Source organism: Peromyscus maniculatus, chromosome 19 (genome assembly GCF_049852395.1).
Source record: "Peromyscus maniculatus bairdii isolate BWxNUB_F1_BW_parent chromosome 19, HU_Pman_BW_mat_3.1, whole genome shotgun sequence".
Taxonomy (NCBI): domain Eukaryota; kingdom Metazoa; phylum Chordata; class Mammalia; order Rodentia; family Cricetidae; genus Peromyscus; species Peromyscus maniculatus.
Genome location: NC_134870.1, coordinates 12,605,014 through 12,630,635, shown reverse-complemented (window position 1 = coordinate 12,630,635; position 25,622 = coordinate 12,605,014). Strand labels below are relative to the sequence as shown.

The following is a 25,622-nucleotide window of genomic DNA, read 5'->3' as shown; positions in this document are numbered from 1 at the left end:
AGTCACTCTGGATGAGACTCTAAACTCGGAACAGGAAAACTTAGCCTGCATCAGTGTAGGGCATGGCTTCTGACAAGCACTGCAGCCCAACTACACAGCAGCGATGTGAAAAATGCCAGTAGAACATGTTGAGTGTGCATGCAAACATAGATATCACACAGACACACACAGACACACACACACCAGATATATACACACATGCACACAGCATACATACACATTATACATACATACATGTATACACATACATGGCACATACATATACCCATGAACACTGAGCACATATTTACACATATGAACATAAACATATATGCATACACACATGTACACTCATATACATGACACATATTTTCATGCACACACGCTATACACATACATATGCCATATATACACACATCACACACATATGCACAGATGAACACATGTCATACACATGCACAATAGAACTTAATGGATGCCTTGTGATTTCTATCCTCTATCATTTATTTATTCACTTATTTGTTTTGAGAAAGGTTCCCACTATGCAGTTCATGTTAGTCCTGGCATCAAACCCTATCTTCTAAATCCAAGGAAACACTGGGGGAGGTTTCATAAGGAAAGGGAGACCACCAACGGAGGCCGAATCATCAGATGCCTGCTTTGAGGGCGTACAAGTGCCCAAGTCCAGTTTGGCCAGGATTGTTCAAAGAAGCTCCAAGCTTCCAGAGAAACATTCCACATCATCACGTGTTAACTTGAGAACGGCTTTACCAATAAGAAGTAACCGTGTCTCTCTCAGGAATCACTTCAAGAGCTGGTGAGACGGCTCAGGGGATAAAAGCACTGTCAATCCCCACAATGGGGGTCTGGTTCCCGGCTCCCTCCTGACCGGAAGGTAGAACTGGCTCCAGCAAGCCGCCCTCCACTCCACGGTGCCATGTGCTTGCAAACACATTTGCTCTCTCTCTCTCTCCCTCTCTCTCCCCCCGTCTCTGAATAAATATGTAAATAAATGTAAGAAAATTTTAAAGAATTATTTCAATGATCTTATCACTAAACAACTGTTTAGGTTTAATTTGACAGACTATAGTCATTTTCAAATAGTGATACTCATATTTAAGCTGAGTACATAATCCATATTAGATCATTTAATAGAAAACTAATTACAAACAGAAAACAAAATGTCAACAAAACATTTAAATAATTTTTTTGGAAAAACATACATAAACATCCAAAATCCAAAATTTTATCTACTTATAAAATATAAGACATGCTTTCTTCTTTCGTTTAGAAGCTCTGTATTATCAGAATGCCACGGATTTATCCAAATAACATATTAGCATTAACGTACTGTCCCTAATTTCACGCAATTTTCACAGAATAAACTTAGTACTTGTTTAATTCATTAACTCACAAGCTATCATATTGGCCCCGGAATATTTTTCAGTATCAGCTAAGAGATGCTACTGTAGATGATAGTAGATTCTGGAGGGAAAAATGGATTTGAAAGGTTTTTTTTTTTTTTTTTTTCTGGGACCAGGTGTTCAGATAAGAAAATGGTACAATAACCTATATAAAAAAATAAGTATTCGGTTATTGGGGGGAAAGTAGAAATCAGACAAAGAAAGATGTAATCAAGAAGCAAAGCTGACATGCCTCGGGGAACAACCTGGCATGGCATAAGGGGACAGAGAGGAGCTAAGAACGACTCGCATGCAAATTTCTAGTTTGAGCAATGAGTAGATAAAATTAGACACCAACAGGAAGGAGATCATTCTAAGTGCTGGCCTATACACACGTGCACACACATAACCATATGCAAATTGTCCCGTGTTTCTGTTTAATCATGCCATTGTCTCACACATCCCTCTCACAGTGGCTGGCTGTGCACAACGTTTCCACAATGAGAGAATTAGATGTTAACAAACGGCAGGGCTGACACCATACATGGACACTGTAATTCTAAAAATGCTCCAACACAAACAAACTCTGCCACCATTTCAGCATAAAAGGAAGGCTGCTAACATGGACACTGGAGATAAGAATTGATTTTGTAATAGAAATTATTTGTGTTTCTTATCTCTAGACAAAACATTTCAGCACCCAGGAAGAATCACCTCCTATAGTGCTAATTAGCAACGTAAATCTAACCAAGAGCAATGTCAAAGGACTTTATTGTTTGTCTCTATATGTGGTAATTGAATTTCTGACAGTTTGTCCTTTAAAAATGCAAAATATTTAATAAACCACAGTTTAAAGTGGAGATCCCAATTTCCACATATCATCACTAAGACTCACAGACAGAAAAACATAAAATGCAATAAAGTAGGAGGTAAAAGCAAATTTATTCAGAAAATGATCAGTGACAATTTTCATACATGTTAGAAGAATCACAAAACCTTGGTTTGTCAAATGAATATTTCACACTGTAAATTCTAAAATGTGTCTGCCTTCCGACTAACACTAAAACAAATAGTGTTTGTTTATAAAACTGGGCAAGTGTCCCTACTGGGATATAAAATTACAGGCTGCTATTCTATAAAATTATGATGAAATATTTAACATGATTTTATATAATAAGGCATCTATAGCAGTGTAAAAACATTCAGAAAAAAATTGCTAGGTCTCTAACCCTTACAAGAGTGAGTTGATACTTTCTCTGTGTGTGAGTGTTTATGTGAATGTGTGTGTGCTCCTGTAGAAGGGTATGTATGTATGTATGTGTGTGTGTGTATATGTGTATGTCTATGGGTATGCATAGGTTTGTATGAGTACACATGTATGTGTATGTTGTGTATGTATGTATTTCCTAATGACACTATTATCTTTATTGGGAACTATTTACCTATTCTCAAATAGTATAAAAACTACAATATGACTCATGTCACATTGATTACTGGTATCTTCTAACAGTGCATAAGTGGTTGGTACTCACTGGTGAATGGTTGCTTTGGGGGGAGGGGCTTGTTGGTTGAGTAATACAAGTCAAATCACCTTGAAGCTCTGACTATGTCCTGCTAACAGAACATTTATTCACTTATTGAGAATCACCTTAAAAATTACATGACATGGGACGGCAAGAAACATCCTGAGGTACCAAAGCCACCTCAGTGTTGCTCCTAGAGAGGCAACTTCTGAATAAGCAAGTCAAATATAGAAAATCAGCAACGAGACTGTCTGCAACCTTCCAAAACACATGGGCTGGGTATAGCTGTCATTTCTGACTGCAAACCAGAGCCTAACAGTTTCCCATCCTGACATCCTGGAAACGTTCAGCTGAGGAGCTCATAGTGTATCAAACATTCATCCACAACATAGCATGGTGGAATGTGCCCACCATCCCCTCTATCCAATCAGCACAATTATTTGATTGTAAGATTCTGACCATTGGAACAGTTCTCAAAACAATTGTGACTGATCAGTTGTGACAACCAAAGCTCTGAAAGACCTAAATCTAAGAATCATCAGAATTAGTAAACCATAAACACAGATGGACCTGATGTTTTATAATACAAAACTATACTGAGAAATTACTTCATCCTAGTATATGAAGGGAGAGTAACGTTTACCAAAGATACCTTCCCAGAAAACAGAACCTCTTCTACAAACCTGTACTGTGATCACATTGACCAACTTTCTAACAACAGTCTGACCTTTTATTATAGTCAGATACCTTAAAAAAATCATACATGGAGTAAGTATTTCATTCTGACTTTTCCAGAAAGAACTTAATCATGGTTTAGATATTTCATAAATAACATGGAAATGACACACAAAATCTGTGTTCTTTTTATCATGGTACATAAAAATATGTAACTTAAATGTTGCTTGCAAAGAGGAAAAGTCTGTATAAAGTCTCATGAGTGTTAAAGAAGCACTAGTTCGTCTGTTAAATCTATTCTAGTGTCCATATTAGCTGGGTCAAAATAATTGACACTGGGATTTTTTTTTAATTACAAATTTTAACCAGTGGTTCTTACAGTGTCTAAAATTAAGCCATGGAACCATGCTTCCCTTGTACACAGGCAATCTTCCACAGATGGATGCACAAGTATTTAAAGGGGGTGCTGCAGACCAGTTAGTCCCTTTTTGATTTCAAAACAATAGTTATTGAATAGGATATAAACTACCACATGTTGGTTTGGCCTACATGACTGTAGGCCAAAGTCATCAATGGGAGCCAGAAAGTTAACATGTTGAGAAAGAAGACTATTTATTTAACAATTATTTATTGAGAATCTTCTGAGTGCCAGGAGAGTCAGATGCTCTTTCTGCTCTTAATGAGCTCAGAACACCTACTCAGAATACCAGTGCAAAACCATAGTCCCGACAGACAAACTGCAGAGGTGACCCTGGCTCACAGAAAAGGAAAGACCCCCCAGTGCTTTACATGCATGGTCTTTGTTAAGGATGTGGAATGCCCAGAGACTCTGCAGATACTTTCTTAGAAATGCTGTGGACATCGCCTGTCACCCTTAGGGTGCCACTGACACATCAGTCACCCCAAGATCACTGTCCTGTACTTGATAACGCGTATCCTAACCTGTTTGTATTTTATGGATAACACATCATCAATAAATAATGAGAATTAATCACCCAGAGTTGACCTTCTGATGATGGAATTTGTAAACTTTACCTAAGAAAAATAGATACAGCTACACTTCATTTATTCAGCTACTTTAAATATTTGGAAACATCTAAGAACTTCAAAAGCAGCAAAACAGTACATTAAGCAGGTAAAAGAAATGTCAGCACCTGTTCCCTTAAACAACACATGTGAAGTTTAAGATGGTTCCAAAATCACATGGAGTCTATGTAGGTTCGCATTAGAGGTAATTCTAACAGGCAACCAAAGACTAGAATCAAGGGATGAGTGAACAGAAACACACAGGCTGCAAATAACAGATCACAGCTGACAAAAGAGCAGAAAGTGAAAGACACAGAGAAATGAAAACATGAAATGCATGTCTGAAGCCATTCAAAGCAGAGCTGGCTTTACAGACGATCGTACAATGATGGCAATGTTTCTCTCTGCCTTTCCCTCCCCTCGTGCACACAGGAGCTGCCTGCCGGAGTTCTTTTAATAATAGTACCAGCCTTTCAGCACTTGTAACACAATAATTTTCCATACAAAAGGATGCGTTAATGATGCACTGAGTGGGGAGGAATTTAGGACCACTCAAAGTTGTGTGTTCCATTCCAGTGTTCTTAATTGCTCTGTGAAGACATTTTGTTTTAGAGTTTTGACTGGTTTTGCTAACTGCATGAATGGAAGATACTTTCAAGCACAACTCTGCAAAAAATAACATTTTGAAAGCATGACATGTAGCACTATGACTATGATGGCAATTAAAATACTGTTGAGAACCACACTGCCGTAACCATAGATAGCAGTGGTAGTCACTCCTTTGAATAAGAATGTCTGTGTGTATGTGGTGTGCACATGTGTACATGCTCATGAATGTGCGTGTACAACTGCACATGTCTGTGGAATCCAGGGTCCAATTTTGGGTTTCTCTTATCACTCTCCACTTTATATTTTGAGACAGTCTCTCTCTGAACTTACAGCTCATAGAAAATGCTAGGCTGCCTGGCCAGTGAACTCTGGGGCTCCTCCTGGTCCCACTTACATAACACTGGGATTATAGGCACAAAACACCACCCATGCTTTTATGTGTTTATTGGGAAACAAACTCAATTCCTCATGTTTGTTCAACAAGCACGTTCCCCACTGAGCCCTTTCCTCAATCTGAGATGGATGGCTTAATGAGTGAGTTTCAGACACCTACTTCTAGGAGGACAATTCATAATTGTGTTAGCAGATTCCCTTGCGACGAGGCTTGTGCAAGTGACATGTTTCGACTGTGACTCCTTCTTTCCCTTTGGCCGTGGTATGAACATTTTCAATGCTTTCTCAGTAGCATAAATATTTTTAGGGTTATTGACAGGTTGCCAAAGAGAAACTGTCAATTTTCCCCATCATATTCCCTAATCTCTCATGCTGACATGCAGCAGAAACCAGGATCTCCCACTGTGGGGCTTTGGGCACTGTGAGGAAATGGCCTCCCACCAACCGTCACCACCACTGTGGAAACAGACTAATAAAACAGTATAGTTATATCATCTCACTCCATTTCTTCATGGAGACCGGGAAAAGGGCTCCAAATGGAAATGAAAACTTGAGCACCTACACCCCGCTGACTGCGACATCTACAGATCTAACTTACAAAAGATGCCATTCAGGCAGCTGCAGACTAAGGGCACTCACTTCAAATTCAACAAGAATCATAGTGAAATCCCAGAGTAAGGAAAGCTGGGCTCAGGGATATTCATTCCTCTCTGCCTGTCTATCTCAACATCAAAGCACTAAAAGGTACCTCAGTGGGTTTAATTTCCATCAAATTATGACCATTTGTGACTACAAACTAGTTATTTCCACAGCTTTCAGGCAGCCGACTCTTACAAAAGTCTAATTGATGTAACACAGCTAATGACAAAGATATCTATCAACATGATTATTGTGTCATGTTCAAATATCTTTCTTTTTCTTGAGTGGTGTCATCTGTGTGGTTCTAAACAGCTGGCCAAAGCCAAAGCTGTAAAAGTAATACATAAATATAACTGACCATCACGACAAAATGTGGTATATTCATACAACAGGAATATTATTTGACAACAAAAAGTAATGAACTCTTAGTGTATTTTACAACAATCATTTTTGAAATCATAACACTGGAGGGGGGGCAGAAAGCTATATTTACATGAATTACACTTACAGAAGATGTCAGAATAGAAAATCCATGGAGATTAGTGAGTACAGTAGTAGGGTGCCAACTGGAGAATGGTAAGTATAGGACTTCATTTTAGGGTAATGGGAATGTTCTACAGTAGTGAGGTGACTACGGATACAAGCCACCAAAGGGCAAACTTTATTATAGGTGACTCCTATCTTAATAAAGCCACTATTAAAAAATAAATAGAAAGTCTCACTATCTGATAAAAGTCACTCTAACTAGATGCCTTCAATATAAAAGGACTAAATTTTCAGCCACATTTTATTAGCCCTTTGAATTTTATCAGAGTCTGCTCATCTTTATATCCCAGGATCTATTAAGCCTGTAAAAGTGTTTCTCTTCTATTGCTTAATTTCAGAAACATTATCGCCTCTTGAGGGAAAGAGGAGTAACTCTGATGTGGAGCTAAAACCACAATGCCTTTCTTTGTTACCAACAACTGTTCTGTATCAATCCAGCAAAGGTGATGTATTACGTTAACAGGCAGCTCTGGGGAAACCTTGGGTCACCCGAGTATTTTGTTGCAATCACAAGAGAATTTGTGGGAAGTAAGTCCACCATCAACTACAGTCTTAACTAGAGATGTCCTTCTTGCTTCACTAGTGGCAGCCATTAGTCAGCGAGACAGAAAATGACTTAAAGATAGATACTGACCTTGTCTCTTTTAAGCCTTCTTTCTGAATGACCTCCAGAATCTGCTTTGCTGTCATTGGGGAGTTGGGGTGTTTTTCTAGTGCCTAAAAAAAAAATTTGAAAAAAAATGAGCATGAGACATGAGACTCCCAGGTTATTGCATGGCAGCATGCGAAAGGAAAGCTTTACATGAACCCTCCCGTTCTCTTCTTTAAGTTCTAAAGAGGAAGGGAATTTCAGACCAAAGTAAGTTCTCACTGCACAGCTCAGGAGACCAAAGTGAGAATGACATTTTTCCCCATCTGAACTATGAAATTAACAACTTCTGTCAGATTGGGAGTCGAAGAATTCTTAAAAAAAAAAAATGTGCAAACCCTGGAAAGCAAGTCAATTAATGTATGCAAGGTTCTTTATTTGAACAAAACTACTACTGTCCCTTAATATCAGCTGTGCCACGGTTGATGACACATCTTCAGGCTGATCAAAGTGTTTATTCCTAGAGTCCTGAAAACACACAGCCCAAATACAATAGCAACGACCAAAATGCTGATCAGAAACAAGCACGTAAGATTCAGTTTGACAAACCTTGGTGGCATGTTTAAAAGGAAAAGATAAAACCTAACGCTGAGAGAAAGAGGTGCCAAAGCCCCTCATTGCCATGTGCTACGCTGGATAGGCTCAGTTTCCCTGCCTTTGCCGTTCCCCATTAACGTCAAGTGAGCCTCTCCCTCCTTCCACCAAACCCCTTTGGCCTTATGAACTCCGTCCCACTTTCCTTCCCTCCTCTTCGGCCACACTCAATCTTTGGGGAAGATGCCTGTCTTAAACCAGGAGCCAGAGAACACATGAGGCCACTGATTACTCCATAGACATCAGCATCAGCGTGCGAAGCAGGTTCTCTTCTATTTAGTCAGGCCTATGGGTCCACGTGGCAGAGGCTGTGATGGAGCAAGCACTGGGCCCAAATGCACAACTTTACAGTGACCTTCTCCCCAAGGGTAGAGGACAGCCATTGAAATATCTTAGTGGGGCTTCATGCATAAGCCATGGCCCCGTGCTTAAAGACACTAACGTTTACATTTCTCATTGTTTAACAGAAGGATCACAGTTACTAAGAAGTAATAGGGTTGGACTAACAGTCTTGCTAATCTGTTCAAAACAGGTCCGTGATTTCTTCTTCTATCAATGACCAAATTTTCATTATCCCGAATATTAGCAAAGATTGATGTCCACGGGGGCCTGCCAGTGAGTGGTAAACAGGTGGTCCCTCTTCACCTCAGGCCTCTCCTCAGTCTGCTGTTTGCAGTTCCCAGACAGTTTTCCCATTGCCTAACTCTTGATCATCACCACGCTAGCAACTAGCAGTATTTTAAAGGATAAAGAAATATTAGTAGAGCTAAGCAAAGGCAACAGGTATGTCATGAAAGAGAATACAGTCCCCACAGGGGATGGCACTGGAGAGTCAAACTGAAAATGGGAGGGGTAGGGGAGCAGCTTAGGGAAAGCCACGCAGGAGGAAGAGTCCAGCACACAAATATTGGAGGAAAGCACAATGAGGAAACCACATAACAGAGCTGAGAGGGTGGACTTGATCACCTGGAGAAGGGGAAAGAGAAAACAGACACAAGAGCAAAAAAAGGTAATTGCAAGCAGAACAGTATGTCATTCTGAATTACTGAAAGGACAAGCTGAGGTCATGGGGACTCGACAGGGGTTAGGGTCACCCCACATGCCTGGTGATGCTGAGAACCTAATGAGCTCTCACAGTAGATATGGGCAGAACAACATTAAGCAATCATGTCTGAAGGAACCAGGGAAGACAGGATGGTGAGAAAGGAGGAGGACAAGGCAGCAAGGTAGAAGGGGGAAACCGAGCTGAACTGGTGCCATCTGAAGGCAAGCTCATTCACTCTGGTCAAGGCCTGAAGAAGAAGCTATCCTGTCCTGGACAACATTTTAACAGAAATCTAGGCGCATTTGTAAGTGAGGTTTACTCCCTGTGGAGGATCCTCTGTTTCTCTTCCTGAATACAGGCACCTCAGCACGCCGGGGCAGCTCCTCCCAGCAACTGAGAAAAATTGGATGGCCCTGTTCCCTTCTCTATGATATCACTTCCTACTCTACAAAGGAAGTAAAAGCACCAAGAACTACATCAGGAAGTTGAAGAGAGGCAGGGAGGTGATGAGACCACAGAGAACAGCAGAAGCAATCCCTCCATCCCTGAAAGACAGAGAAAAGAGAGAGTACAAGGTTCCTGGGTGTGAACAAGTTTTACTGAATACTAGCTCATGATAGGGAAAAATTGCCTTCATAGAACACAATATTGATGTAGCACATGACAGAGACATGATCAGACTTGGGCAAAGCATACTGAGCAGCATTAGAGGTGGAGAAGCCTCACTCAGGGTACAAGTGCATCCCAAGCTCTTGGGTCCACACACATCAGCCCAGCAAGCTTTTGATCAGGGGTACTCCCTGCCTTCCTATTAATTCACCATACATGTAAGCTTTCCATTTTTTATTAAAGCTTCTTACACATGTATATTTTAATTCATAAAAATGTATTTTTTTCTAATTTCCTTTTAATAACCATTTTGATTAATTCTTTGAGAATTCCATGCAATGGATTTTGATCATATTCTCCCCAACTCCTTCACTTAAATCCTCCCAGATCCACCCTCCACTTCCTATCTTCTTTTTTCTTTCTTTTAATAAACCAATCTACTCCAATTTGTGCTGTCCATATAGTTGGTCCTAGGTGTGGAGTTGTCCAATGGAGGGTGACTGGTGAGAATAAATAACTATGGAGTGCTCAGCCACAAACGCAACATCTATATCACAACCCCTCTCTGAAGCTCAGGGACCATCTCTGAAGAACAGACGGAAAGGCCATAAAAGCCAGAGACTTGGAAGGATCAGAGCAAACCAGCGTCTTCTGAACATGACAGGACCACTGCCCTCATGAATACAAAGCAGCTGCTGCTGCCTGCACAAGACCAGCACACGATCAAGCCAATCAGCATTTTAGTACGGAACGAATTTAGATTTTTATATCCACGTGAAATTTTAACTTAACCTGCACCTCCATTTATTATTAGTCAGCCACGTTTCTCCAATTTGATCTGCTATATAAGTCACACATGGTTATGTTGAGATATCCACTACCATGTACAGTGAATTTCCAACATGGAAATCCTATATAAAACACACACAAACCCAGAGAGAGAGACAGACAGACAGATCCTTGCTGGGCTGGACTGGAGCACTCAGGGCCACATGCTTGCTCCCAGATCTTGGAATCCTGAAGGCCTCTACACCGGAAACCATTGCTCTGGAGGCTTGCCCAGGGTGGCTGCCAGTTCTGCTAACCCACGAATTGCTACAAGAGCTGTAACATTTCAAGAGACTTGAGTGTTAAAGAACACTGGAAGCTCATGATTCTTTGCTAAGTGCCTAATTGCTTACCTCTTTAGGGGAAACTGAGATTAAAACGGAAACATTTGATTAAATCTTGAAGGAATTAAGGCCCAGTGTTTCATTTAATATTTACTTTAAACCCTTTAATAAGCTTTCTATTGTCTTATTATTTCAGCTGAAACCGTGAGTAAACTCTGCTATATTTTCACATTTTATTGCTAATGCTACAAAAGCCACTTAATCGTGTTAATTATTATCTATATGAACTGGTAATTGAACTCCTAATAGCTCCAAGAGTACTACAGTAATGGACCGGGTTTTTTGTTTGTTTGTGTTTTGCAATAATATTAATTGTTCTCCTTCTGAATACTTCTGATTTATCTCTCTTTCCAACACTGTTTACTCTGGCTAGAGAGTGAACATTTCTAATACATTCTAAAATAGTGTGTCTTGAATTGCTTTATCATTTATTTCCTCTTATCATCACTACATTTTCCTCAGGAAACCAGTACTCAAAATGATTAGCATCAGCACTGGAAGAAAGGATGGGTACAACTGACCAAACGCCCCCGCCTTCTCTGCAGGAGTCTGACTGTGTCTCTGTGGCCCATCTTTATGTCAGGGTCCTTCTACCTCTCTGTGAAACAGGCTTTCAGCCCACGTTGTACCTGTACTTGAGATTCCACTTCATTCTTACACTGTGGGAGCAAACTTGCTTCTCTCAAGTCTTCTCACTTCTTTCCACTTTCTTCTACATCGTTAAGCACAAAAGGTTGCAGATACAACACGGCTTTTCAGAAAAGTGACTCCTCATAACCAGAGATATGGAGGATAGACATATCCTGCATCCATTGGCTTTCTAATGGCACATTCTCTTTTATTTTCACCGGAAGTGAGCAAATTCACAGAAGTAGCAAGTGTGCCATTGGCCTTCCCCCTAAGCTCATACAATCCTAAGACAATCTCATGACAGATGACCTCTGCAGACGACCACATGGCCCAGCAGGGGTAGAAAAGGACATGTCTATATTTGTCTATATTTAAGGAGGAGAATGATGGGGCATCACCTGAGGTATGAGCTGAGCTATGTGAAAACTGGGGCTGTGTTTATGTACTTCTCTGATCCTGGATCCCAAGCCAGTCATTTAAAGGTTTCCTCCAGAATTATTTAGTGTCTCTCAGATGGAAAACTCATTTTAAGTGTCTCTAAGATAAACACATTAGACCAGAGTCCACTTGAAGGTTAACATTTTGTCTCTTTGATCCCTTCATAAAATGTCCTGAGAGCAATTATATATTTGACTAAAAAAAAAAAAACAAAAACAAAAACAAAACTTCACAATTTAAAAATCATTTCAGAGTTTACTTTGTGTGATCCTAAATGGATATCAATAGTCAGGCTTCTTCCCTTCTTTTGCTGAAATTAGCGCATGGCATCTTCCCCTAATCCACACTGGGGCTGCTCATCACTGGGCTGAGACGTTAGAGGCCTTGAATCCCAGACAAAGGATTAAGGAGTTGGAGCTACAGAGCACTTTCACATAGCATATACTATTTTATGTTTGCATGTGGCATATTACCTTATTTGATTTTTAAAAACAACTCTGTGAGAGGCACAGAAGAGACACACACACACACACACACACACACACACACACACACACACACACACACACACGTTCTTTGAAATGGGAAGGGTTGAATTAACAGGCTCAGGGCCATTAAAAAAAAACTATGAAGTGGATGAACAGAGCTTGCACATACAGTAGTAATGACAAAATGGTCAAATTAGGGAAAGCAGCTAATACCAAAGAACACCTGTGTGCTAGGTCCTCAAGAAAACTTTCACATTGGACCAACAGACCCCAGAATTCCTATAGTCTTTTCCCATTTATACTATGCAAACTTCCAAGGTACCAATGATTTTGTTGTAACTGGGATTTAGATCACTGGCAGCATTCATAGGAGAAAATGAAATCTACCAAAGATCACAGCACATTGCCAAATGCCCAGTGTCCACAGCTCAACTAGGTTGTTCTCAACTCCTAGCATATTTGGTTCCTAATTAAGGGTTTAAAGATGATGCTTACAATTTTCTGTTCTATTTGAATGTACTTTGTGGGAAAATTACATGCTGCATCAGTATTCATGAGTGTGTGATGTAAAAAAAAAATCACAGAAAATATCGCTGAGAATCAATCCCACTGTACCCAAAAGCAGCATTTCAAGATCCCACAGTAACTGGCTGGACAAAGCTTCTGGATGTTGGTGTCTACCATTTCCACTAGTTAAGACCCTCACAAGCACATGGCATTTTCCAAAACTGAGCTTTTACAACTAAGACATTAAATACAAGGTCCACCTCACAAGCCTCCTCCACCACCTCACACTTAAGACACGCCATTTCCTTGAACTCGCAGATAATGGTTTAAGCAGTATGCTTCCTCAGTAGCACCTGCCAAACCCGTCACTAATTAGTGTCCCTGCTTAATGATATTCTTTCCAATATACTACAAGCCTCCTGAGATCAAGGACCTTGGTCCTCATTCACGTCTATATCCGTAGACCGCAGCTTTTGCTAAATAGGTTTCAAAAAATCAAGGCCAAGGTAATTTGGAGAGAGGGTTTGATTAATTCTGTATTTGGGGTATTTTATAGAACAATGATGTAGGCTATGAGTTTCAGAGTCAGATAAACCAGGAGCCCTTAAGCCACTGTCTGATGTTAGATAATACGTTTAACCCCCTGAGTCTCAGTTTCCTCACTTCATCATTCATAAAAGTGTCCTGAGGACTGAATGAGATAATGAATGGGAAGCACTTATCATTCCAATGAGCCAAATGACTTCCTACAGCAACGACAGTTAATAAGCTAATAGCATTCGGGGGGTGGGGGGGAGCACTTTGTACTCAGCCTTGACACACAGATACCTTCCCCCAACACCGAAAAGTGGGGGAGCTCTAAGAAAATGATGAACAGTTGTGTTAACCCAATACTCTCAGTCCTCATCCTCCGGCCATAGCCAAACATAATTCACAAGAGAACCTACACTGCATAGTTCCTAGTGTCAGCATGGCAGTTGTGATGTTTCCATTATACAAAAAAAGTGAAGAGGGAAAGACTTAGAAGGTACATACACTCCAAAAGTAACAGTGATAATGATTGCTTAAATGGTATCTCTGTCTGTCTCTGTCTCTCTCTGTCTCTGTCTCCCTCTTTCTCTCTCGTGTGTGTGAGAGCACACATACACACATAATATTATAAATATAATAAATCTTTTTTCAGGAAGCAATTCTCCTAGGACAGAGCTCTGCAGCCAGTCTACTCTACGGAGAGTCTACTGGTTATTAAAACATCTTTTCTGTGCATCAAGTATAATTTCTGCTTTCCCTTTACTTCTTCCAAATAGTCTTGATATATTCTGAATATACAAGACTTGTGTAAAATGAAATTATAATCACTATCTAAACATGCAATCTTAAAAAAAAATCTTCGGGGCTAGATAGATGGTGCATTGTTTAAGTGTGCTGGCTGTTCTTCCTGAAGATCAAGTTTGGTTCCCAGCACCCACTTTGGGAACCTTACAATTGCTCATATCTTAGATCTTACAACCTTTTCTAGCCTTTGTGGATATCAGCATGTGTGTGTGTGTGTGTGTGTGTGTGTGTGTGTGTGTGTGTGTGTGTATACATGTGCAGACACACACAAATCTTCAAAATCAAATAAATAAACTGTGTTGAATAACTTCACAAATAGCTTCCATTAATTATGTTAGTCACACAATATGCTATTGTGCATTTTTAATGTGACTGAGGTTAGTTTTTAGATCAATGAAAGTTTATCTTCTCTCATCAATTACAAATAAAAGATTTTCAGTTTCTACCATCCAAATCACCCTTCATTGTATAGTCTTTGGTTTTCCAACATCACAAAAATATACATCTCTAAGAATGATACCCATTAAATACATCAACTAAGTCCTATGAGAAATAAATTGTTTCATTTAGTAAGTACATAATAGAGGGAAATAATAAATTGATGTCTGTCTTTTATAGGCGACTAAAAACTAGGGTGTGTGACGCCTGCTCCTGTCAACAGCTATTTCATAAAGACTATCTATGAAAACTTCTAGGTATTTTGAAATTTGTGTCTACAATTCTGAAGCTATAATTGGAGAGCTGTGATATATTTTCCCAGACTGACATGTATACATATATATGTATGTATATAAAAGCACATGCATCCATACATACACATCTTCCTCCAACCTACTTGTGCTGGTTTAAATTCACTCCTGTAGCCTCTCGAATCTTACCAGTCACAAATATTACTATCCAATGTAATTTCTAAATTACCTCCAGAAATCTCCTCCACCAGATTTCCATGGGCCTAGAAGAAAATCTATAAAAACAGCCACTGATCCTGGGTAATTTTATCCTTTTAACTGCAGTCTATTGGTTTAAGCTTATATAGTTCATCTGCAGTCATTCTCTAGTCCAGCTGTTCAGTCTCCCTTTTCATCCCGAGAGACCCACATGCTTGGCAAGTATGATTTTGATGCACATCTCTACATTATTCACAGTGGACTCAAACAGGGCAATAGAAAACCAAGTCTGTGGCTGCCAGTAGGAACCAGTTCCAGACTGATCATGATTACTCAATCAATATTCTTGGCTATAGATGTTCAATCTGCTGCAGAGTCATTTAATTATACTATCAGTCAGTTCATAATTGTCCATCACTTCTAGGAGAGTTTCACAATAGAATCAAGTCAAATAAGTGGCAGAAATTTAGCTTTAACAGGCATATCTTCCTGGTGTGTAAGTCTAATAATCCTATCAAAAGTAAATTAATTTAGTTTGACATGAATTAGCTGAGAGAATTCATCATGCCTTCCAGGGATCTTAACTTCCATTTGTAAATGCTTACAGCCATCTGTTTAATAATTTCTAGAATTTTACTTAGAGTTGGGATGAGGCTTAATAGTTCTGATTTCAAAAATTTGGCCCTCATATCTTCTTAAAAACAATACCAGAGGTCTGGGAAAATGGTTTAGTGGATAAAGTGCGTGTTGCACAAGCCCAAGGACCCGAGTTCAAATCTCCATGGATCTGGATGTAGAACTACATGTCTGTCATCCCAGTGTTCCTAAAAGGAGATTGGAAGCTGTGACAGCAGAATCCCTAGATGCTTGAGAACCACCTAGTTTGTATATAGTGGTGAACAACAAGGAGATCATGTCTTAAGGAAGGACCAACACCTGAGGTAATCCTCTGATTTCCCTGAGTGTACACTGCAACATTTAATTCTGTACTCACTCATGTAAGCACATGCATACACATATATACTCACATAGATATCATATGCATACACATATAACACACACACACACACAAAAAACTTTTAAAACCTAATAGCAAATACTGACATTAAAGTTACTGTGTATCAGGCCTCATGTTACCATGCATGTAAGCTCTACATTTACTCCTTGTAATAATATCTCCATCACATAGGGCCCATTATCAAACTCAGTTTTAAAATGCAGGTAAAAAATCTGAGAAGGTTTGGCTGCTAAGGAGGTCACTGAACAATCATGCAGACCTGAGATTAATGCCCAGCAGGCACTTCCTTTTGAATGTAGTTGTGTGCACTTGGAATCCCAGTGCAGAGACAGGCATGGGGGTCTCTGGGGCTGACTGGCTGGACAGCCTAGCCAAATCAGTGAGCTCCAGTTTCAGTGAGAGACCCTGTCTCAAAAAAAATTAATCTGTTCTTGGATATATTTGCAGACTTTCTCCCAGCGCCTGCCATTCAATTCCTTCACTGTTTCTTTCTCCCTCTAAAGCTGATGTCACACCCCCTCAGCATTCCTTTCCTTCCTATAGCTCCTCTGAAGTAACCTTCACCAATTAAAAAAAAAAGAAACATAGAATGGAATGTTTCTGGGAAATACTGTCTGATGATGGAGTTTCTCTTACAGGAGAAAGTAGAGAGTTTTCCTAATATCAAGACCATTTTAAAATGTAGAGTTAGTGAACTCAGAGTCTATCAGATCAACTAAATGGGTCCTATTTCTAAAGTAACAGAATTGCCACATACAAAAATATTCAGGGTCTTTCTTTGGTAGAAATCTCCTTAATAAGGCTTTCATAAATCAAACACAGAATATAACAAGTTATATTATGTGACATCTCATAAAATTATAAACATGACACAAAAAATATAATTGGAAATATCAGATGAACTAATCCAGGTAAATCTTTCCAAGATCTAATATTATTAAATTATGACTATATCTCTAATCACAGGGTTTACTTATATTATTAACTATGGATATAATTCTAAAAAACATATTTATAGATGATGGGCTTAAGTGATTATCACATATGTGTGCCCACAAGGAGATGAGAGCCTGTGCATGTGGAGATAGTACCACAGTGGAGTCCATTCAAAGGCAACCTCTGAAGAGGTGTTGTTCTGAGGTGGCAATTTCTGGAGAATTTGAGAATCTTTAAAATGTGCTAGTGTTAATAGTAGCAGCTCCCAATTACCTGGGGAAAGGGAACTTCAAGTGAAGAATTGCCCCAATCAGACTGGCCAATGCCTGTGTCTGGGAGAGATTGTCTAGACTGATGATTCATGTGGGAATGCCCATTCAACTATGGTTAGCACTATCCCATGACAGGTGGGTCTGGGCTGTCAGAAAGCTCGCTCAGAATGAGCCAGTGAGCAAGAAACATTCTTCTAAGGCTTCTGCTGCCCTGCATCCCTCATCTTTGGACTGGTCCTGGGAGTGTAGGCTGAAGGAAATCCTTCCTGCCCTTAAGTTGCTATTGATGAGAATGTTTTCTCACAGCAACAGAAAAGCAAATTGCACTTTACATCAAAAAATAGGGTGGAGAGCAATTAAGGAAGCCAAGTGATGTTGACCTCTGGCCTCAACACAAGCCGCACTCTAACATACATCCAAATGCATATGCACACACCCATAAACGAAATCAACATTCCTGCCACATGAAAATGCCCAACGCTAACTAATGCTACTGAGGAGAGTAAACACACTGAAGGTGGAGATGCACGCTGTTCTCTGACTTCTGGATATTTTTCAAGATTTATTTATTTTTATTTTAAGTATATGGCTGTTTTGCCTACTGTGTGTCTATGTACCCCATTGCATGTAATGCCTGAGGAAGCCTGAAGCCATCAGATCTCCTGGAACTGGAGTTCAAGATAATTGTAAGCCACCGTGTGGGTGCTAGGAATTGAACCCAGATCCTCTAGAAGAGCGTCCAATCCTCTTAACCACGGAGCAATTTCTCTAGCACCATGACTTCTGTATTTAAAAATACAAATGGCTTTTAAAATCTTTAATTTGTGTGCTTACAAAAACTAATAGAGTAAGTTTATGACATCATTTATATACCACAGTAATTATACATATATTATATTTGTTTGATGATGATTAATAGCTAATTTGAAGTCAGTTCCAAACATAATGAGATGTGAGTACTCTGAAACTGAACTAGTCATAGGCTATATACTGTGATACACAGTAGCAAACAGGAAATAGAGGTGGATTGACTTGTCTCTGAAGCAAACATCAATCTTCATTCAGTCTAAATCAGGGAAACTCCTTAGCGTTGTTCCTGAGCACTGGTCTGAAATGACACAGCATTCAGATGCTTCTGCCAGAAAGAATTAGCAGTAAAATGTATCTTCAGATAATTATATAAAATGACTGTTATATGGAATTATGTGATTCTGCCCACTTAAATGTTGAAAGAGGACAAAGATAATAGAGCTTATGATGTCGCAGTTCACAGCGGGCTTTTATCCTGACAATTGCATCACACACACCCCAAGCAATTCACTAACAAATATTTACCAAGCATATCCATACACCATAATGAAATAAAATAAAACACACCATTCCCATCTCTACAGACATTTAGCGCTGACCTAACGATAGTCAGTGAAAGGAGGGGAGCTTCAGAGGAAAGACGCAAAGCCATCTGTCCGTCCACTCCACTCAAAATGTGCTCGCGGCTATGGAGAAAGGGTGCCAGCCTTGCTGGTGACCAGCAGTCGTGAGGTTACTCAGCTGCCATGATGTGTGGTCGATGTGGAACGTGAGCTTGTGTGTTTACTAGGGTATGCCCACACCCCACTCATGGCAAGTTCTTAACAGAAGCTCTGCCTAATGAATGAAAAGGTGAGCATATCACCAGGGAGAACCGACGGCTTAACTTATCTGATATGCCCTTCTGCGGCTGTCTTTTTCCATTTCCATCTGAATGGGAACTGCCATGTTCGTGGACTCAAGGCATGACTAATAGTGGAATAGAGAGAGGGTTGAGCGGGGTACCCGGGCAAGGCCAATCATTGACCTTCTCCATGGTAAAGGAGTCTCAACGTCTGGGCAATGATGTCATGGGACAGGGAATGGGATCATAATGGTCATGTTCCTCTCTATGTGGACAAAGAAGGTTCAGAAAGCAAGTCTACGGTGTGATCAACAATAGAAATTTTAGAAAACAATTCTTATACGCTACATTCCCTACCAGCTACCTTAGTGTTGGCTGAGCTCTCCAGCCCCTCTGTCTTATGCTGGTTTCTAGTCATGCCAGTTGAGCTATGTGCTAGGAAGATGAAGACTGCATTGATAGGAGCACACAGCAAGAAGAGCTGCTTTCAATCAACCAAGCCATCAATATCTATTGATATGAAACATGGCTAGGTCTCATTAAAAGAACAGCAAAGTATCAATACCAACACAAGACTACTTATGAAATCAAACAAACCTCCCTAAGCTGATTTGACAAGGTGAGTTCTGCTTACCACCAAGTTGAGGGCTAATTGTTCTATAATACCTCATTTTAGCACCAGGATGAAGAAAATTATTAACTGTGATATAATCCAAATATTTATCTTCTGAAAGAGAGGAGGGACTATAGAGAGTCACCTAGAAGCCAACTCTGAATTAGCCCTTGCAGAAAGCCTTTTTAACACTTCTCCTACAGCTTCCCATTCATTATTCAATGACACCCAAAGACAAATTGCACCACATACCATTCTCGAACACTCACTCAACTACAGACAGTGAGTACTGGTTTCTCAAGGAACCAGTTTCCCCAATATAAGCTATCCATAGGAAAATTCTGAGAGTGATAGTAACGATTCTTCTTTTCAAGCTTAATAAAACTACCTGATGTCAGGCACGCAGAATATGTTAGATGGTTATCTATGCAGAGTGTATGATGGAGAACTGAAATGGGGAGATGAAATTTTGTTGTATGGCCCCCAACAGTGAGAGGCAGCCTAACATAAAAATTCTGATTAAATGCCTGCACTGATGTATAAAGGCGAAAATTGTTGTGGATAATGAATTTTCTGTGAAAATTAATGCCTTCTGCAATAAATTATGCCAGTGTTATAAAATTTAAAGTACAATGTAATAAGTCAGGGGTTGTGTATTTATAACTCCATCCCACTTGAGGAAATTCCCTTGTGTAAAGCCCTGGGGTTGGCTATGGGCTTCTTGAAGAGTTGGAGGCTGCTCATCTGAGTTAGTTATAGTCAACATGGAGTCTATCAGCAGCCACTGAATGCTGTCTACTGTATTTAATGAAGAATGGGACTCATAGGGAGAAGTCCAAGGGACAGTGAGCTCTGTGGACAGGGATCTCTGAAGCAAACTGGTGAGGAAATGAAACCCTTTAGTGGGAATGCTTCTTGTCCAGCACTCATCTAAAAAAAGGGGTAGATGTTAGGAAGGATGGAGGGATAGGGCATGAGAGAGGGAAGGAGAGAGAGGGGAGGAAGGGAGGGAGAGGTGAGAGGGAGTTGGGTTGACAGCGCTTGCTCTTTTCTTCCTGCTGGCATGAAGATCTATCCGGTTGCACCTTTTCAATAAGACACAATTTTTGTTTTCTTTTTTTGGAAACTTGAATACATTAAAAATATGCCAGAGCCCTTTTTCTATCTCAAATATCTTGGAATTCAATTCTGGTTAACAATAATTGCTCTGTTCTTGCTGGATCAAAACTGTTCCTCTTCAGAAGACAGATGGAAAGAAAAGCAATTATTTTATAAGGCAAAAATATAAACAGAATTATCTAAGAAGGAACACAGAAGCCTTTTCCTAGGACTAAACAGTTCTCTATTATTTTCTGGCTTAAAACATCTAAGTGCAAACACTAAAAAGATACTGAAAAAATTATTTTAACATGATGCAGGAAAAAAGAGGGCCTTAGCATTGTATCGACTCTTTAAATACATAATTAAACATTTAGCATCTCATAAACAGGAGTAAAAAGTGGCCTAGAAAAAAAAACTGGTAAGCTATAAAACCTGTATTTCTCATTGTAGATCAGGATATGCGATGTTGAATATCAGCCCCCAACTGTCAGTGGATCTAAATAAATATTAGTTTGTGCATATGTCTATCTCTAGCCAGGACCCAGGATAATTACAAGTCCAGCCTGCCACTGGCTCCTGCAGTTAATGGAGCTGGGGAAGAAATGGACAAATCAAACACAGACCTGAAAAAATCTTCAAGTCAGGAGTAAACCGACCTTTATGGTCATACCTAACTTCAAGATGGCAAGAAGTATGATCCTACCACCTGCTGTCAAGGAGGCAAAATTAAAGAACTGTTCACTGGTATGCTTGCTGACTCTTAAGAAATGCTTCAGTGCCCATGCATTAAAGACAAAGATTTCCTTAGTGATTTTCTAAAAGATAACCTTTTTCTTTTCATAGAGATGGTTTTGTCAACATAAAGGTGTGTGCACAACACATGAGGGGAAGAGTTATGAGACAGTGGGTATTTCTACATCATTCTTGTTTTCTGTATGAAAACCCTCATGAGATCAGTCAGTCATTGTACATAACTGCTTATCCTTCATCCTTAGCACTAAAATCAAAGAATCTCATGAAAACAATGAGTGAATAAACTCTATTGAGGAAGGGCTTCCTTGTTCACCCAGGTTTTTTTTAAACAAACAACAAAAATAATGTATTTAATTTTCAAGAATTCATTTCCTCCTTAGAAGCTGGAGTGAATGAGCTGAGAATTTGGAAAAGCCAAAAGTGGACTCATTGAAGATTGAAAACCAATGCAGAACCTGGACTTCCCCATGAAAGCTGTCTTTTCCATAGGACCACAGTCACCTAGTCCCTATTTAGCTCTTTGAATTTGGCTGGGAAAGACAGGAGGAGTCACAAGGCCAAAAGCCAGAAATGTTTTGAATCACTGTATCTGACTCACTAGGCAAGGGGAGAAGAGCAGTGTTGTTGAATGAATAACAGAACATGCCAGCTATCTCCTGTAGGATCCACAGACTCCCACATGATGTTAAGAGTCCTTACTTAGCTGATTCATCCGATCTCATCTCACCACTCACAGGGAGGAGTGAGATTCACTCCAGGGAGAAGAAGGCCTACTGTCTGTGGTTATTTTAGCATCCTCTAATGGTGATGGCTAATTCAGGAATGAAGGGCAGCATTTTAGACAATGAATACAAACATTGCCTGTGTTCAGAAAGTACCTGCAAGCCTCAGTAATACATACTTCAGTATGTGAAGATCTAAATATACCAGATCTGAACTGTTTTAAATTATGCTATAAATCTATACAGAGACCACTTGCAGGTAACTCTAAAGAAATTTGTCTGTGGGGAAGAACAGAACAGAAACCATCCATGGTAAATTCTGACCTCTAAGTCAGTAAAGTTGGTTTAGTAGAAACTCACCAAAAGGATGTTAAGTGTCTTTGCAAAAAGCTGTCTCAACTCTAACATGGTTTAGAGCAAGATCAAGATCATAAAAATAACATCAGAAATCCTAGGTAACCTTACATCTAATTCACTCCTGCCCCACTTACAACTGAGTGAGTTAACCCACCATCCATGTAATACAGAAAATGACACTCACGATGTGGTGCCCAAGCATCCCTACCATTTACCTTTCCTTGATACCCAAGAAGGACTTTCCTCTGGTCCACGTGATCTGTCATCTCTACCATTAAATAATATTACCTTAATCTTGGCCATGGGCCTCTCAGCCAATCAAGGACAACAGTAAGTCTTCCCTGGGGCTGACATTTTAAAAGTGATGTGTCTAGGGCCAAGGTAAGGGGAGAGAAGAAAGGGAGAGAGTAAAGATGTGCTTGATAGCAGCACAGCTCAGCTTGGAGGATGGAGGTGTGTAGGGCCCAGAACAATCTTGTCTTCTGCAAGACACTGAGGAGAGGAGCAAATACCTTGATGACATTCTCTAACCTCTAACCACTTACAACTGAAGTCTATTCTCAGATTTCTCATTACACTAAACCAGTCTGGGTTAAACTTATCTCATTTGCAACTCAGCAGGATTGAAGTGACTGACCATTTAATTCTTCATTTTTGTTTTATTTTTCACTTATATTATGAGTGATACTCCTGATGTCTCCTAGGTTTATTTATAAGATCCAGCATTATAATAAATGTAAGTTGTGTGCTTCAGTGTCACACTTCTAAACACCCAACAAAAATTGGTTTTATTGAGACAACACTATTGCTTGGTAGTATACACAGTGTTCGGGAGCTAGTCCAGTTCTTCATCACTATAACAAGTTATCAACTTACTATAAAAAGAAAAAAGAGTTACATTGGCTCATACTTTTAGAGGTTTCAACCCATCCTTGGTTGGTCCCTGTGTCTTTTGAGCGTGTGACCATGTAGCATGTCACAGCGGGCATGGCAGAGAATTCTACTAATCTGACAGTGAAAGGGGGAGAGGAGAGGAGACCGGAGTCCCACAGTCATGTTTGAGGGTATGCCTTTCCATGGACTAAAGGAGACCAGGGTCCCACAGTCCTGTGTGAGGGTATGCCTTTCCATGGACTAAGGACCCCATTAAACTTCACCTCTTAAAAGCCCTTCCACCCCCAAGTAGTACCACAGACTGGGGATAAGCTCCCAATACATGGTCCACGAGAGGATGTCCCAGGTCAAACAACAGCACCGTTCTTTAGTGACAGTAACAGTTTGAAGTAACTGAGAAAGTGAGAAAATTGCTCCCAAAGGAGGATACAAAACTAAGGTCATGGTATTTTATTTACATGTACGACAATGATTTTGACTTTGGAAAATATTCTTTGTTTCATAACTAATATACTACACAATTATTTTCATCTGAAAGTCATATGGTCTTTGGAAATCTGAGCTGTATCCTACTAAAATAACACACACAAGAAGTTTAATTTTGGTTACAATATTTCAACTGAATTAACCAAATTTACATTTACAGAGAATAATCTCATTTAAGACCTAAGAATTAGTCTCTTTCTTTTCTTTTCTTTTCTTTTCTTTTCTTTTCTTTTCTTTTCTTTTCTTTTCTTTTCTTCTTTTTAAAAGCCAATTACCAAAAGTATTATATAGTCTGTATCTTATTTCATCTATCAAACCATCAAGTTACACTCATTCTGAAATAAGAAGTAACACGAGCGAGCCAGCAGAATGTTGACACTGACATTTAAAATCCATAGAATATCAAACTGATTCTTGGAAGATGTGATCTGTTTGTACACCAAGAACTCAGCCATGACATGTAGAAACACATTAAGAGGACATGTTGCGTGGAGCCTCAACTCTGTAGGAAACTTAAAGAGCTCACTCTATCAGCTCCTTAGAAACACCTTCCTTGGATTAATCACTTAGTTCAAATATGATCAAAACCAACTCAGCCAGTAGTGCATCACTTGGGAACAATTATGAACAAGAAAGTTGAAGGAAAAAAATGACACTCTACTGTAAAAACTACAAAATGCATTGAGAAAACATGAAAGAATTTTTCCAAGAAGACAGTCTAAATTTTTGCCAAATAAAAAGAAAGGAAACTGTGTGGAGAGGGGATTTCAAAAAGAGGGAACAAAAAGTCTAAAGTCAAGACAAAGTTTGAAGAACATGATGAACTCTGAGATCTGATGGGTCTTGAACACTAGAGAGTTGGAATGCCAGTGGCCGGAGGGTGCAGTAATGAAGCAAGGAATGTATAAGGAGACAGACCTAAAGGCCCTGAAATGTGAGCAGTCTCCATTAGCACTTCCAGACTCACTGGAAGATAGATTAGCCTTCTCCATATAGTTATATGTCCCAGCAAGCCGTGTCTAAGTTCCTTCCCAGTAGAGTCCCCTTGCCTGCTAACTTCTGGATAGCTTTGAAGAGTGAAGTATGTCAGAATGTCTCCCCACATGGCTTCTCCTTGTAGGCTGAAGCTCCATTCTGTTACCCAAGGTCCCAGCTTTCATCACATAGCCTTGTCTTAGCAATGTCACTTCACTTTAAGTCAGTCACCACTCCACTTTGCTTGACCCTGTAAGCCTATGGATTACAACAACTTCCTGATGCTGTCGACTCCTGGTATTCTGCATGGTCCATGGCTATCTTCTTCCACTGTGTCCTAACTTTCTCCATCACCCCCTTAAATAATACCATCTATTTATATCAGGGATTAAGATGGACTCAAAGGAGATACCACAAACCAATTTTCCTTTTAAGTAAGTGGTTTAGATAAGATAGAAGCGCTGATGGATTACAACCACCTGTAACTACAGTTCCAGTGGACCTGACATCATCTTACAGACGCTATGGACACCTGCATGCATGCAGTGCACATAAATACACCCAGGCATGTGTGTATGCACACACACACACACACACACACACACACACACACACACACGTAATCTGAAGAGTTAAAAATGGGTGATATAAAGAAGGAAAATTGGAATAAGAGGGGGGGCTTTAACTGGGGAAG

General features: G+C 39.8%; 1 protein-coding gene across 1 annotated transcript in view; it reads right to left on the bottom strand.

The window, feature by feature from the left end:
- LOC143269526 (putative Polycomb group protein ASXL3) overlaps positions 1-25,622 on the bottom strand; it is a 49,761-nt gene that overhangs the window by 12,158 nt on the left and 11,981 nt on the right. Inside the window, exon 2 of the mRNA XM_076554796.1 lies at positions 7,428-7,510. Coding sequence (XP_076410911.1) covers positions 7,428-7,510 — 83 coding nt within the window. The remainder of the gene's footprint in view (positions 1-7,427; positions 7,511-25,622) is intronic.